The sequence below is a fragment of the Chlorocebus sabaeus genome, chromosome 7 (assembly GCF_047675955.1).
Source record: "Chlorocebus sabaeus isolate Y175 chromosome 7, mChlSab1.0.hap1, whole genome shotgun sequence".
Lineage (NCBI taxonomy): Eukaryota > Metazoa > Chordata > Mammalia > Primates > Cercopithecidae > Chlorocebus > Chlorocebus sabaeus.
In genome coordinates this window covers 103535330-103551950 of record NC_132910.1, presented here as the reverse complement: position 1 = coordinate 103551950, position 16621 = coordinate 103535330, and the positions used below count along the sequence as shown (strand labels likewise).

Genomic DNA, 16621 nt, shown 5'->3' with positions numbered 1-16621 from the left:
GAGGGACAGAAGGAATGAAGGAACAGAAACCAAAGGCATAACACTTGGGCAGATAAGGCACAGACTAAGGAGAGGTGTGCCCTGTAAAAGTCCGGAATGGCGAACCCGGAGGCAACGTGTCCGCCCCACCAACCACCTCAAACCATCTTTCCCCCGCCTTTTCCCAGGCGAGCCAGCTCCGCCCTCACCTGTCTTAGGGTAACTCGGTAGCTTCTAAGTCGACGCTTATCCCTTCCGCCGCTCTCTGGAATCGCCTCAACCCTGGCAAGAAGTGAGCGGAAACGAGACCCGGAGCTTTTCCTTCTTCCTCTTCCCCCACGCACCTCGGCTGCTCGGGGGCGGGGAGCAAGTGCAGCTGTCACAAATTCACACTGACCAACCGCCGAGGACAGTCGGACCGGCGACCTCTCAACCCGGCCTCCAGAACCAGCACCAAGATCAGCGAAGCCGGAAGTGAGGAGACCGGAAATAGCGTTGTCCCTGGCCCTGGACGGCCTCTCTCTCCCTCAATCTGGCCTTGCCCGGCCACGTCTCGGTGGTGCCAGCGCACCTCCCACGAGGCTCCCTCCGCCCTTCTCCGGGGGGCGGGCTGCGCCCCTCCCGCTGCTGCCCTAGCAACCACATCCGGGACTCCGGCGGTGTCGTTGCCCGGGCAATTTTCTGGCAGCGACCTAATAGTAGAAGGATGTGCGCGCAGGGCCAGAGGCACTGGCTAGAGCTGGGAGCTTGCGGAAAGGCGCCCCTGCCTGGTCTTGAGAAGTCAAAGGTCTCCAGGAGCCCTCCGCCTCCCTGTTTTTTATTCACACACCCTAGCCTCACACGTTAGGAGTCTCCCCAACAGACCGTGAGCCGGTGTCGGGAGGGTGGAGGTGGATGTAGCTCACCGCCACGCTACCACAGAAGAGCGAAAGCTGCTTTCTCAGCCACCGGAGAGCACGAAGGTTATTCCAGTCCCGCGGGGAAGGTGGGGGTGGTGGGGAGAATGCGAAGATAAGGGAGCAGACGGAATGTGGGCGCTTCCTTGCGCTACCCCCGTGCCTGGGGAGCCCCCTCCCTTCAGAAAGGCTAGACCCCCGGGCCCGGCATCCCGGAGCTCTTAGTTGCTCTGGATCTGTGATCGCTTTTTGCTTTGCTCGCTCTCTCACAGTAGATTCCCTGATATTTTTCTTTCCGGCTCCTCTTTATTTTTCCGGATGACCGAGCTCTGCTTTCTTTGCTTGCCCCATTACTTCTTAAATAGATCATTGTCCTGTCACGGAAACTGCTGAACAATTCGCTCTCTCAGAGTCCTTCGTACTTTCCTAAACGGGGCCCCAACCTGCTCTACTCTCCCCATCCCCAGCGCTGAATGGTGGGAAAGCGTGGCTCCGCCGTGGCGCTAGATAGACCTGAAGTTCATTTACACACAGTACCATACAGTTGGTCCATCACAGAATATCCCTTCGAACTGCTGGACTGCTTTTTCTTTGACAACTTTGAATGCTCATTTTTATTCTCATTTCGCTTGTAGAAATGCGAAGGGTAACTGTGCATATGGCGAGATTTACCCTTCTTTAGACCGTACTTTTCAGCTGCCTTTAGTTGTCACAGTAGCTGACAAGATAATTTTAATGACTAATGCCCAAAGGCAGAGCTCTACCTCTACAGATTTCCAGGGAGTTTCAGTGTAGTGAAGTATCCCTGGCAGGAATCTTCCCCAGATCTGTGAATAGTAAATACCTGTGTCACCATAAATGTTTCCAATGTATAACAAGATTGAGCTCTCCAGGATACCACCTCTTACAAAAATAGTACTGAAATTCCAGAACAAAAATCTCTCAAGTGGTTCTGTCTTAAAACAAAGGAGCAAATATATATGTCAACCCACTCAAACTATAACTTCAGTTCTTACAGCTTACTGTGGATTTTTCTGTACAAAGCCATCTTGTTGGTTTGGAGACCATTAGTCTTCTCAATTATAAGAAAAGAATCCCAATCTAAAATAATTACTGCTGTAATTGTGTAGGAATAGAGTGACTACAGAACTTGCAGCTAAGTACAAGTGTTGTTCCCCGGGTTTCAGAAGGGTGACTTGGAGGAAGTGTATGGTAGGGCTCAGCGGTGCTTGAATGATTGTGGACAGTGAATACTGAATTGTTTTTGCTGGCTGTTGTGTTAAGGATTCCTGCTAGCTGTCTCTTGAGTTTGGAGATGCTAAGCTTCATTAGATGCGTAGCTTCTAATAGTTAATCTAACTATTAGACTGTTAGACCCAGGGGTGTTTCTTATTTTGGAAAGGTGGAGACTTGCTTTAGTTTGTTCATAGCTGGATAGTTCCCTTGGCACCTGCTGGTGGTTTTGACAGAGATTCAGATGGACTTGGAACTAATTCTGACTTCTGCTAGGCGAAGATGCTAACCAAGTTAGATACTCTTCAGTGAGATTCTGTACTGTGTATGATTAATCCTCACCCACAGTATTACGCTGTGCAAGGCTATATATACACACGATTAATCTTTCTATGATTTCCACGGACCTGAAGGAAATTAGAATAGTCTGGCTCAAAGAAAACACTAGACACTACTTCAGCTGATGATGGAAAATAGTGGAATTCTATACATCCTTTGGGACAAAGGAAGCAGCAACCAGTGTTCTTTGGATTGGGGAATATTTTTGGTACTAACTGAAAAACATTATTTTAAGCCTGTCCCTGTTTAGAGGAGACTTGTTTTCTCTTCCCTCTCTCCCTCTCTTCCTTTTTTCCCTCCTTCCTCTTTTTCTTTCTTCCTTTCCTTCTTGTCTCCCTCCCTTCTCCTTCGTTCCTTCTTTCCTCTTTTTCTTTCCTCCTTCCCTCCCTCCCTCCCTTCCTTTTTTTGTTCATTCGTTCCTTCCTTCCTTCCTTCCTTCCTTCCTTCCTTCCTTCCTTCCTTCCTCCCTCTCTCCCTTCTTCCTTCCCTCCTTTGCGCTAAAACTTGGGGGACCCTGCCTGTTCATTTTGTTTAGAATAGAAGATTACTACTTTTCTCTAATTGTCATTTGTTTTTGGAGACTAAAGGGAATAGCTGCCTTCCATATATATTTATGACATGGAGATTATCTACTCATTTAACTTTGCACTGCTATTGGCTGTTTATTTGGCTTTTTGAAAAATCAGGTGCTGTTTATTCATTGGGCTTATGGGGAACTCTAGTAGCCCTGAATGGCATTTGTGGCATACTCCATGAAGTCTAATTCTTTATCCTGGCATTAAAGGCTTACCAAGATCTGGCCTCAATCTTGCAAATGAGCACTCTCTTTTATATACCTGAAGGAAAAGTGCTAATTTAACCAACTAATACAGATAAGTATAAATACCAATATAGACATAGGTGTGAAACTTCAGTTGCAAAGAAGTATTTAATATGCTTCAAACTGCATATTTCCCTCTTCCATGCTTTATTCTCTATTCTTATCAGCAGAAATGTCTTCCTATTTTTCCTTACTTGTGATGTCCCTATCCATCCTTTACAGTTGAGCTCAGATGCTACTTCTGTCATGAACCCATTATTTATCCTCCCTTTGAGAATTCATTTTTCCCTCTCTTTGGATCTTGCAAGCCTTTGATTTGAGCCCCCATTTCAGTCAGCTTTGTATGACTGTTTTGCATGTTTTCCCATGATAAATAAGATGCTTTTTGGGAAACTGAACTTTGGACTTATTTGATTCTCTTATAGCACCAGGAAATTGACTAACTCTAGTCGAGTTATGGAAATATGTTGTCTGCTGCATACCAGGCAAGTTCCAGAATACCAGCAACTCCTGCTACTTAGGGTAATGACACAAGCAGGATTAAGTGGATATAGTTGCTATCTATTTGTAGAAGACAGTGAGTGAGTGCTTTCTTAAGTTTGGAAAGTAGTTGATTCTCTGCAGAGGGGTATAAACTACTGATAAAAGGAGAGTGACTCATTACCCATAGAGATTCTGAATCGGAAGAATGCCAGCTTTATGTTTTCTGATACTGATTTTTTTTAATAACTTGGTGCAAAAATAGAACATTATTCTAGCATGACTGTTGTAGAGGAAAAAAAAGGTAGAACATTAGAGTTGTAAAAATGTGTTTAACTATAAAGAGGAAAAAGCTGAACTTATTTATAATTCATTTACCTAGAGAGAACATTCAACATTTTGGTCAATGTATTTTTTTTCTTTATATCTATGTAGATATATATTTCTTCATTTATTTAACAAATTGTTATTGACAACCTATGGTTTACTGGAAGTGAGCTGTGTAGGAATAACCATGAGCCTCTGCTCTGATGTAATTTTTAGTGTATGTTGTATTTGTTGACATATAATTTTATATTTTGCTTTTTTTCACTTAACATATCATGGAATTTTTTTCATATCATTAAATATTCTTTGTGTGGCACAAAAGTATTTCAGCATGTAGATATTTCTTAATTTATTGAATGAATCCTTTTTGTTGCATATTTTCAATTTTGTCTGTAATTATGTAGCAACGCAGGGAATAGTCCTGTGTAGTAGGTAGAATTCTAAGATGAACTCCAATGACCCTTACCTTGTATAATTCCCTCTCCCTGTGAACATGATGGGATACTACTTCCATGAATATGTTATGTTACTTACAAGGGAATTTTGGAGATGCAATTAAGGTTGCTAATCATTGATCCTGAATTAATCAAAAGGGCGGTAGTCTAGGTAGACCTAACCTAATCAAGTGAGCCCTTTAAGAACAGAGAGTTTTCTCCTGCTTGTGGCAATAGAGGAAGTCAGAGAGATTCAAAGTGTGAAAGAGATTCTACAGGAGGAATATTCTCCATTGCTGAAATGAAGAGGGCCACAGACAAGGACCTGAGGGAAGCCTCTAGAAGCTGAGAGTAGTCCCTGCCAACAGCCAACAAAAAAGAACTAGGGACCATAGTCCTACAACAGCAAGGAACTGAATTCTGCAAACAATCTGATTGTGCTTGGAAGCAAATTCTTCCCGAGAGCCTCCAGATAAGAGCCCAACTTCTGACCAACATCTTGATTTCTGCATTGTGAGACCCTAAACAGAGGACCCAGTTGAGCCCACCTGTACTTAAGATCTACAGAACTGTGAGATAATAAATGAGTGTTGTTTTAAGGCATTGAGTATATGGCAATTTGTTGCATTAGCAATAGAAAACTAATACATTTGTAAGAAATTATTTTTATATCTATAATTATTCTTTTGGGATAAAATCCTTGATATAGGCCGGGCACAGTGGCTCATGCCTGTAATCTCAGCACTTTGGGAAGCGGAGGTGAATGGATCACAAAGTCAGAAGATCAAGACCATCCTGGCTAACACGGTGAATCCCCGTCTCTACTGAAAATACAAAAAATTAGCCGGGCGTGGTGGCACATGCCTGTAGTCGCAGCTACTCGGGAGGTTGAGGCAAGAGAATCGCTTGAACCCAGGAGGCAGAGGTTGCAGTTAGCCAAGATTGCACCACTGCACTCCAGCTGAGATTGCACCACTGGGTGACAAAACGAGACTCTGTCTTTAAAAAAAAAAAAAAAAAAAAAATCCTTGATATAGACTTGCTAGATAAAACGTTATACACGGTTTTAAGGTTTGTATATCAGGTATATCATATTGCAAATTTGCCCCCCATAAGCATGTTGTAACAATTTATGTGCCTCCTAACAACCTGTTACCTCACCCCAGCAAACACTAGATACTGACATTTTGATAGGCAAAAACAAAAATGTATCTCTTTTTTTAAAAGAAGATTTATGTGTTTCTTATTAATAGTAGGATTGACTGTTGTATTTTCTTTATTTGAAATTAATTTGGTGAGTCTTTTTTGATGAATTGATTATTCTTATTTTCTGATTAGCTTAACCATTGACACAGAGAAAATATTCCCTAACATGTAGAATAGTGTTTCTCTGCTGTAATATTTTCAAGAGGGAAAATGATGAATGAGCTTGAGAGGATGACTGTTCTGAGAAATATTAGCTACTGCCATTACTCCTTGCAAAAGAATATCCCAGATGTTATACTGTTGGAGTTTGGAGAATGTCAGCTTCATTGAACAGGTAGTATTGATGCCTTATTCTTTTCTAGGGAAAAAGTCTAATTTGTCTGTTTGGCATTAGAAATGTGATTGCTTTTAGGAATAAAGATATATTGTATCTTATCATGGAAAATTGTAGCTTTGACTAATGTTAACTCAGGGGAAAAACCTAATCTTTCTAAATAAAGTTATCACATTTTCAATTTTCTCAAGATAATGAGTAATCTCTGATAGTATATATTATATCACTTTAACCAGGATGGGAAAAGAAGAAATTCAAGTTACTTTTTCTACAGTTGTTATTTGACATGGTAGATTTTATTTCTGATAAATGAGATAAGGCAGGAGGGAGAGAGGAAGGAAGGGAGGGAGAAAGAAAGGGAGGGATTGGGGGAGGGAGGAAGGAAAGGAAGGAAGAGAAGGAAGGGAAGGGCAGAAGGGAGGGAGGAAGGAAGGAGGGGAGGGGAGGGGTTGGGAGATTCTCTTAGTAAATTTGGTTGGTTTTGTCTTTTTTGAAAAATTGGTTCTTGCTACATCAATTTCTGAAGGTTGGTATCTTCCTAATAAGAGCAAGAATTTTATTTTTATTTTGAAATAATTGCATATTTACAGGAAATTGAATGAAAATGTAAGAAGAGATCCCATATACAAGCAAGATTTTTAATGTTAGTTTTATGGCCAAATCTTATTACTTAGGTCAACCCTCCCTAACAGATAGAGTTGCTATTTGTGTTCACAGAATTCATAATGACCTATTCTTTCATGGAGGCCTAATGTTGCTTTTTATTGTTTTAAGACATTGGAAATGCTGGCTTAGGTTGGTGCTGGGAGCATAGAATCTGTAACTATGGTCACAGGAGGCCCCACCAGTGTGATTCAAAGATACTGTAATATAGTGAAAGGAATGCTGACTTGACATTTAAAAGCCTGGACTCTAAACTGCTCTTAACCACATGGTAACTGTGGGACCAGTGAAATCCAGTTTTACCTTCCTCCTTGGTTATTTGGAATATAGGTAGTAAAACCATTTAAAAACTAAAACCCAGGGCTATCATTATTTTAAAGACTTTTTTTGAAACGACACTTTTTTTAAAAAAAAGAATTCCTTTACTGGTTGTAATTCCTATGATAAAAATTCCTCCTTTGAGTTGGACAACAAGGGCAGAAGAATTTTGGCAAAAAGTTTTGTCAAAAGATTTTGTGCAAAAAGGTGCGCATCACCTGGGAAACCTGGAAGCCCAGCAAGAAGAATGGAGTGCCCACACACATACAGAAGTAACACCGCTCATCAAATTAGCTTGTTATTATCTTGGCTGCTTCATAGATTCTGATAAGGGAGGTGCTGACTTGGGAAAGTAGAGATGAGCCCATCTGGGGCCATGTGACTGTTCTCATGGCTTAAGAAAAGCCCTGCTTTAGGCCAGGCACAGTGGCTCATGCCTGTAATAGTATAATAGTAGCACTTTGGGAGGCTGAGGCAGCCAAGGCGGGCAGATCACAAGGTCAAGAGATTGAGACCATCCTGGCCAACATTTTGAAATCCCGTCTTTACTAAAAATACAAAAATTATCTGGACATGGTGGTGTGCGCCTGTAGTCCCAGCTACTCAGGAGGCTGAAGCAGAAGAATCGCTTGAACCCAGGAGGCAGAGGTTGCAATGAGCCAAGATCGCACCACTGTATTCCAGCCTGGCGACAGAGTGAGACTCCGTCTCAAAAAAAAAAAAAAAGAAAAAAAGAAAAGCCCTACTTTGAGTATAGATTTAAGGTGGGATTCTTGCTTCTGTTTGCAAGTAGGATTTTATAAAGTTTTCCAAATTGTAGATTCACACAGCCAAAAGACATGAGAGTGATAATGATGATGAGATCATCACCATCCATTTGTTGAGCACTTTCTTAAAGTACTAAATACTGTGCTAAGTGCTTTACATTCTTTCACTGAATCCTTTTGAATCCACAATAATGAGGTAAGTGCTGTAGTTACTCCCATTTTACAGATAAGGAAGCTGAAGCTTCAAATGGTTAAGTAAATGACCTGGGATCACATGAGTACTAAATAGCGGAGTCACTTCTCAATTCAGAACTGCCTGGCACTTTCTTTTTTACAGATAGAAAGTAGAGGACCTGAGATATTAAGACTCGTGGTCACTATCCTTCCTATTCTTAGTCTACATCTTTTTCTGCATGATAGTCTCCTAAATGTTTGTTACTATGCCTTTTGTCCAGTATCTCTGGCCTCTGTACATTCAGCTAATGTGTCAAATTAATACAAAAGTTACTGAGTTCTTAGCCCACTAACAGGATAAGGCTTTAAAAAAAAAAAAAAAAAAAAGAGGGAAGAGAAAAAATTTAAATAATAAAAATAAAAAGGTACTGGGTTTTTAAGCTTTTAGGTCAAATGGGATTTAGATTTTTTAAAAATAGAATTGTACTTGATTTTTTAGTGAAGCATTTTCTGTTAGACTCCTATAAAAGAGACACTGTCTCCCATGTGCTATTAAAAGTTGAACCTTGTGACTACTGTCTGACTATGTTTTCTTTTGGAGAAGTTAGAGGGTGCAGTCTGTGACCTCATGTGAAAAATAGCCACCAAGCATCTATCCAGCATCATTTTTAGTTCTTTAATTTTGGTAAGCCCACATTTTCAAACTAAATTAAATTTATCTGATTTATTTCAGAACTATATATTATAAAGCATTCAAAGGCAAGTGAGAATTCACATCTGTAGAACAGAGCTAGAGAGCTTTTACAGAGAGGGCTTTTGGGAGGTAAGCATTTCTCTTGGAAACTTTATTGTATTTTCAGAAACATGTTTCTATTATTTTCATTATTAAGAGCAAAACAATTGGGTATAAGCATTATTTTAATATTCAATTGACATATTGCTAAAATTGCTTTTTTCTTTTTTACATTTTCAAAAAACAGAAGAAGATATACTGGCAACTTCTAGAAGGATTCCACCATTTTCTTCTTTACCATGAACAAACTTGAAAATTAATGGGTAATAGTTGCATGGAAACTTCTGAACGTTTTTTCTTCTTGTCTCTGAGGCCTCCTATGGAGAATTAATAGGAGGTTCAATGTGTGCATGGATAAAATGGATCATCTTAAAGGATTGAAGTTCCAAAAATACATCAGCAGGACTGGACAGGTTTGATATAATGAGATTTCTATTTTAGCTTGACTTCTACAACTCTGAATAAGCTATAAACTGAGCTATACAAGGTTCTAGGAAGGAAGTTTGTCTTCTAAAATATTCTAGTTGCATATAACATTTTTCTTCTTCAGATCTTTGAAAAAGCATATTTTGTCATCAAGTTCCTAGGAAATAAGACTATCAGACACTTACCAACTTTTAGTATATGAAGTAGGATAGAAAGGAGCAATCTATATCATACTGGAAAACAATTAAAGAAACAGTCACCAGGAAGTAAGAAGAGTAATCTCTACATAAGCACTGGCTGAGATGGCAGAAGCTTCTGCAGATGCCTCAACTCTGCCCATAACAGTGAAGAAAAAGAAAAGCCTATCCATTGAGGAAAAGATCGACATCATAAATGCAGTGGAAAGTGGCAAGAAAAAAGCAGAGATTGCTGCTGAATATGGAATAAAGAAAAATTCATTGTCTTCTATTATGAAGAATAAAGACAAAGTTCTAGAAGCCTTTGAATCTCTAAGATTTGATCCAAAGAGAAAAAGACTGAGAACTGCTTTTTATACAGATCTGGAAGAGGCATTAATGAGGTGGTATCGAATTGCTCAGTGTCTAAATGTACCAGTTAATGGTCCGATGTTACGTCTAAAAGCTAATGATTTTGCCCAGAAACTGGGCCATAATGATTTTAAGTGCAGTAATGGTTGGCTGGATCGTTTTAAATCCAGGTATGGTTTAGTATTCAGAGCTCAACCTGTAGAAGCTACAGGTGTATCAGTAGACCCTTCGACTGTCTGGTACCAAAATGTACTTCCTTATTATTTAAATGATTATCATCCTAAAAATGTTTTTAATATAAAAGAGACTGGGCTGCTTTATCGAATGTTACCTACCAATACATTTGCATTTAAAGGTGAAACATGTTCAGTTGGAAAGTTATGCAAAGACAGAATAACTCTGGTGGTTGGCACAAACATGGATGGCTCAGAGAAACTTCCTTTGCTTGTCATTGGAAAAAAGAGAAATCCACATTGTTTCAAAGGTTTAAAATCATTACCTGTGTGTTATGAAGCTAACAGAATGGCATGGATGACCTCAGATGTATTTGAACAATGGATGCGAAAGCTTGATGAGAAATTTCAAGCCCAGCAACGAAGAGTGGTGATTTTTGTTGAGTCTTTTCCAGCACATCCAGAGGTAAAGAACCTGAAGTCCATTGAGTTAGCATTCTTTCCATCATGTTTATCTTCCAAATGTATAGCTATGAAACAAGGCATTATTAAAAGCCTTAAAATCAAATATCGACACTGCCTTATCAAGAAATTTTTAAGCTCTGTTGAAGGTAGCAAAGAATTTACATTTTCACTGCTAGATGCAGTTGATACATTGCATCTTTGCTGGAGGGCTGTAACCCCAGAGACTATTGTTAAAAGCTATGAAGAGGCAGGATTCAAATCTCAGAAAGGAGAAAGTGACGTAACAAGTGCAGAGAAGGATACTGGTCTGGATTTGGTTGCTGATGCTGTGGGGGCAGGAGTAGAATTTCCTGAAGGTTTATCTATAGAAGAGTATGCTGCCCTGGATGATGATTTGGAGACGTGTGAAGCAGCACCAAATGGTGATTCCATATGTACCAAAGAAAGTAAATCAGACGAAACTGGATTTTACACTTCTGATGAAGAGGATGATGATGGATCTCCAGGAACTGAACTCCCTTTACCATCAAAATCTGAGGCAATAACTGCTTTAGATACTCTGAAAAAATTTCTTAGAAGTCAAGATATGAATGAAGGACTTCAGAATTCTTTAGCAGACCTTGAAAATTTTATTAACTCTTTATCAACTAAGTAACTATGTATTGTGTATCTGAAGAGTAATAGCTTTTCCTGATACATTTTATTATATACGGTTTGTAAAGGAGTTACACCACATCGCCTAAACATAAAAAATGAAAAACTAGTAATCCTTGGTTTAATTGCAAAAACCTTTGGTTTGAGTAGCAAAACTCCCTAGTAAATAATGATTGAATAAAAAATACAGATTTCTATTTAACAAGGTTTTAGGGAGTAAAAAATGTATGTCAAAGGGCTATATTAGACAGATATGGTCAATATGTCAAACATAAAAGGAACTCCTGCTATATTTACACATTGAATTGGTGATTTCTATTTTGTTTTTTAAATTTCAGATTATGTTCTAGAATATTTTAATTTACCTAATCTAAGAAAAAAAAATCTAGCAATAGTTTACTTTTTTATAAAGATATATATATGCCATATGTATTCTAACTAGACTTTTAAATATTAAATATAAAGTAATTTAAAATTATTTTTCACATAACTAGCTGACCTTTTTAATAAGAAATTGTGGAAAATTGCTGAAAATAAAATCTGACCTTAACTATATACCAAAATGATTAAAAATATGAGTCTTACTACTTTCAAGTTATTTGTATATCAGGGCAAATGAAAAGCTGTGACCCTATCAGGTTTGTCATCTATAACCAGAAGCTATGGATTCTTCCTGAATATTTATATATATATTTGTGTTTAATATAAAAATAGATTATTGAAACATTTATTAAACTCTTATTATATTTATAGTTTAATAGCTATGCCTAGATATTTTTCTAATTTTAACAGCTCAAGCTTTTATTCTATAATATTTAATTATTTTTTGGATTTTACTGAATTTTATTTTTAGGTAAAACTAAATGTCCTTTTAGCATATTTTGATGTATGTAATCCTTTTTTCCCCCAAATTTGATGGGTAACACTTTGGATTAAATTCTGTTTGAGGAAGTTTTATCTATAGAATGTTTTAAAATATTGTATGAAATTAATTGATTTCCATCTATAAAGTAGTCTTTGGATAGTAGAAAATTGTAACAATAATTTGTGAGACTTTTCCATTGTTAAATTTTAAGTAGTTTGCTTATTTAACTTATTACACTCGATTTAGTGTCCCCTTTGAAAAATATTTTATAAAAATGTAAAACATACAGATTATTTTTACTATGAATTATTAGTCTGCCAACAGATGACACATTTGGAAGGAAATATCTATAGAAAGCATTTTTATTTTTCAACTGTTGATTTATTCTGCTTTTGAGAGTTGGTAATAGTAAGCCTTAAAATGTATTAAAATTAAAGTTTCTTTTAGAGTGAAATAAGGATTACTTAAAAGCATTTTATTAATGATTTGATTTAAAGTTGTAATTTGGTACAATCATGGGTCTAATGGAGCTCTTAAGAGTTCCACCTTTAACTGTAGTACTTGGCATATATTGGCTCCTCAATATTTTTTTTCTTTTTTTGTGATCTGTTTTATGTAATCATTCCAGATATTCAATGATAAAAGAATCGTTATCTCCATTTTTATAGATGAGGAAATTAAAACCTAGAAAGATGAAATGATTTGGTTAAAAATATCTCAGAGCCAAAACTAAAATGCAGCTGTTCCCTGTCACCTAGTCCTGTATTCCTCTATGTACCATGATGCTTCTTATCTATACTCTATGAAGGTAAATTGTATTATTTTCTTCCCTTGAGTTTAGGGGACTGAGGGCGAAGAAAATATGCTGGATCCATGCTAGTAGCACTATTCATAAGATCTCTTCTGAGAACACTATTACTAGTGAAATACTGGGACACCATCAGCTTTGGTAACTCTGTACCAGTCAATCACAGAGTTCCAGTGTAGTTCTTTGAAAATATTTAAAATAAGTTCAGTATTTCCAAAGTACTGAAAGCACCCTCTTTTTTTTCTCCTATATGACATGATCCATTCCATAAATGGATCATCATCCATTCCATGATCCATAAATATTTCTGAGATGTAATGTATCTAAAGATAATATAAGACAAGGCTGGGCATGGTGGTTCACATCTGTAATTCCAGCACTTTGGGAGGCCAAGGCAAGAGAATCACTTGAGCCCAAGAGTTCGAGACCAGCCTGGGCAACATAGGGAGACCCCATGTCTACAGAAAATAAGAAAATTAGCCAGATGCAGTGGCGCATGCCTGTTGTCCCAGCTACTTGGGAGACTGAGGTGGGAGGATTGCTTGAGCCCAGGAAGTTGAGCCTGCAGTGAGCAGTGATTGTGCTACCGCATTCCAGCCTTGGTGACTGAGTGAGACCCTGTCTCAAAAAAAGTAAAATTAATTTAAAAAAATAAAACAAAGCTATTATAACTAAGAATTAAAAATGCCCACAGATTTAAATTCAAAGATAAATTGTTACTGTGTACTCTTTTGTAGTTTAGAAGACATATAAGCAATTTTTTGATCAAAAATTTTAGAAATTTTCCTCAGATAATGACAATCACTGCTGCATATCTTGTTCCTGATTTATCTTCTACATACACAATCATTACAGAGTTAGAACTAAATATTGCTTGTCTTTTCAAAACACAACTTGATTTAGTTTGCCTGTTTTTCAATTTAATGTGGCATTATTTTCATTATTCTTGCCTTGCAAATCCCTACTGTTTCAACAATGTTTTTGCTTCCTTCTACTTCATCAAGAGCAAGTCTTATATTGAATTGGGGACATAATTTCACTACCAATAGCCACTTAACTACTAGTGAAAGGTTTGGTTCAGGATAAAGTAGGACAATGAGTAAATTAAGGCCTATGAGTTTCATGTTGCCTACCTAGCTTCTCATTTGGACCTGAGATCAAATCTCAAACTTCCCTTTCACTGTATACAAAGCAGATTAACTGGAACGGGGAAAAGAAGAAAGGTTGAAGGAGAGCTTTCCAAGCAAATACCTCACCTGTTAAGAGGCACTCTTTTCAATTACTGGTCCAGTAGGGGCTCCAGTTTGGTAGGGACTGGCAGAGAGAGGTTTGCACCTTAGGAGAGGCAGTACCGCACATCTGGCTGTGGGTTTAGAGCCCAGTGTTAGGCTAGATCCTTAGGGCACCAGAAGCTACCTGAGCTAAGTAAGTACAGTATGGCTTAAGTCTATCAGGAAGCTAAGAGAAAATCCTACCACCACAGCAAAGAAAGAGGGTGGGGACCATAGTGTGCATACAATAAATTCTCAGAAAAAGTTGCATTCAGTGGAATAAATCAAATCAAACTCTAGTTATGTGCTACCTTGTGATAGACATATATTTCTCTGAATCTGAGTTTATTCATAGAATGAGACTGAAAGAAAATTGTGCATATAAAAATATAAATGTATTTAATAAAGTGTTCCACAGCTATAAGGAATGATTACATTGTACTTCCATGTTACCACTTCCAAATATGCCCAAATGTTAACATGTGGTCAGTAAGCATCAGTAACAGTTTTCTCATTGGCATTCTTCTATGCGATAAAATAGGGAAACCAGCATTTCTAGAAATATGGATCCCAGAAACTATTTTCAGGCCAAGGCAGGAGGATTCCTTGATACTTAGGAGTCCAAGACCAGCTTGGCCAACAGAGAAAGACTCCATGTCTACACAAAATTTAAAAATAAAAATTAGCTGGGCATAGTGGCAGGAGCTGGTAGTCCCAGCTACTCAAGAGGCTACTGTGGAAGAATCGCTTGAGACCAGGAGCTCAAGGCTGCAGTGAGCTAAAATCATGCCACTGTACTCCAGCCTGGGTGATAGACACCTTGTCTCAAAAAATAAATAAATAAAAATAAAGAGGTTTTCATTTTGAATGAGGGAAAACGGTGACTTAGAATCCTTTATCCTGAATCAATCCTTATGCAAAGCAATACAATAAAATGCACTTTACAAAGAAAGTAGCTCTTTCTATTGCCATATTTGCTGTTTCAGTTGTCCTATTTCCTTGGGTTATAATTAACTTGTGAAGCCTGGAGTAACCCAGAGTCTGGGGACACACTAAGTAACAAATATATTACTGTATTTGTCTGCTTGGGCTGCCATATTGCAGTATCATAGGTGGCTTAAACAACAGAAATGCATTTCTTACAGTTCTGGAGGCTAGAAGTCCAAGATCTGGGCATTGACATGGTTGATTTCTGATGAAGGCTCTCTTCTTGTGTTGCAGACTGCCACGTTCTTACTCTGTGCTCACATGACCTCTTCTTTGTGTGAGCATGGAGAAAGAGCAAACTCTCTGGTGTCTCTTATAAAGGCACTAACTCCCAACATGAAGATCCCAACTAACACTAATTACCTCACCCTCATCTCCAAGTATCACATTGTGGGTGGGGGCTTGAACATATGAATTTTGCGGTGGGCGGTGGGGGCGGACACAAACATTCAGTTCCTCACAACTACCTGGTACAAATGAAGGTATTCACATGTTAATTTAGTTTTCCATTTGCTAAAAATTAAAAGGGCATGCTTATTTCAGAACTTGTTAATCAGCTGTAGCTATTAAAAAGGACTTTAAAGTTTATGAAACATACATAAATTTTATGAAGAAATGAGGACATTTTATGTTCTTGAATAAATGAGAAGACTCAATATGGAATATGCTAGTTTTCCTCAAGCTAATTCCAATCAAAATCCCAAGGCAGTTTTGTTGGAAACTTTGCAAAAGCATTCTGATTTTCATTTGGGAAGAGTAAATATGTATCAATACCTAAGAACATTTTGAAAAATCAAAATAATGGAGTATTTGCCCTACCAGAAGTCAAAACAATATGGCGTGGGCAAGAGAAATAATATTAATAGATCAGGCTGTGTGCAGTGGCTCATGCCTGTAATCCCAGGACTTGGGGAGGCTGAGGCAGGCGGATCACTGGAGGTCAGGAGTTCGAGACCACCCTGGCCAAATGGGGCTCTACTACAAATACAAAAATTACAAAATATAAAATTTAAAAGTACAAAAATTAGCCGGGTGTAGTGGTGCGTGCCTGTAATACCAGCTACTCAGTGTCTGAGGCATGAGAATCACTTGAATCCGGGAGGCAGAGGTTGCAGTGAGCTGAGATCACACTACTTCTTTCTAGCCTGGGTGACACAGTGAAACTTGGTCTCAAAAAAAGAAAAAAAAAAAGAAAAGAAATAATAGATCAATCAAAGGATTAATATATAATACCTAGAAGAAGACCAATAATTTAGTATGTGATAAAAATTGAGTTTTTAATCAGTAGTGAAAACGTGAATTATTCAGTAACTGGTATTTAACTGGTACTGGGGCAACTGGCTAACTCTATAGGAGTTTTTTAAAGTCGTATAACAAAATTAATCCTAAAAGGATTCAACTCTGAAAAGGAAGAAAGGAAGGAAGGAAAGAAAGTAACAAACAGGCTTGCACATACTAAGAAAAAATACAAGTAAATGCAAATATTGTAATAAGGAATTGTAATAGGAAATTAAGTATTATAATAGGGAAGATCTTTATAAAATTGTGACACTCAAGAAAAAAAGTATAAAAATACTAATGGTTCATGAAAGTAGGAAAATATTTTCAACATTGCTGGAAATCAAAGAAATGTAAGCAAAACAATGGGGTATATATCTCTC

The 16621-nt window shown here is 38.0% G+C and overlaps 2 protein-coding genes across 4 annotated transcripts in view; one reads left to right on the top strand and one right to left on the bottom strand.

Annotated features, from left to right (window-relative positions):
* Positions 1 to 538, bottom strand: part of ARFIP1 (ARF interacting protein 1) — a 125906-nt gene extending 125368 nt beyond the window's left edge. The window contains exon 1 of one of the 3 annotated variants that reach the window (XM_008000010.3): positions 189 to 538. The gene's annotated coding sequence lies outside the window, so the exon portion shown is untranslated. The remainder of the gene's footprint in view (positions 1 to 188) is intronic. The other 2 variants (XM_008000009.3, XM_008000008.3) reach the window with 2 other exon arrangements.
* Positions 539 to 630: 92 nt separating this feature from the next.
* Positions 631 to 15679, top strand: TIGD4 (tigger transposable element derived 4). The gene is made up of 3 exons (XM_008000013.3): positions 631 to 941; positions 8704 to 8793; positions 8951 to 15679. Exon 3 carries the CDS (start codon positions 9492 to 9494, stop codon positions 11028 to 11030), a length of 1539 nt encoding a protein of 512 aa, XP_007998204.1. The 5' UTR covers positions 631 to 941; positions 8704 to 8793; positions 8951 to 9491; the 3' UTR covers positions 11031 to 15679.
* The last annotated feature ends 942 nt before the right edge of the window (positions 15680 to 16621 follow it).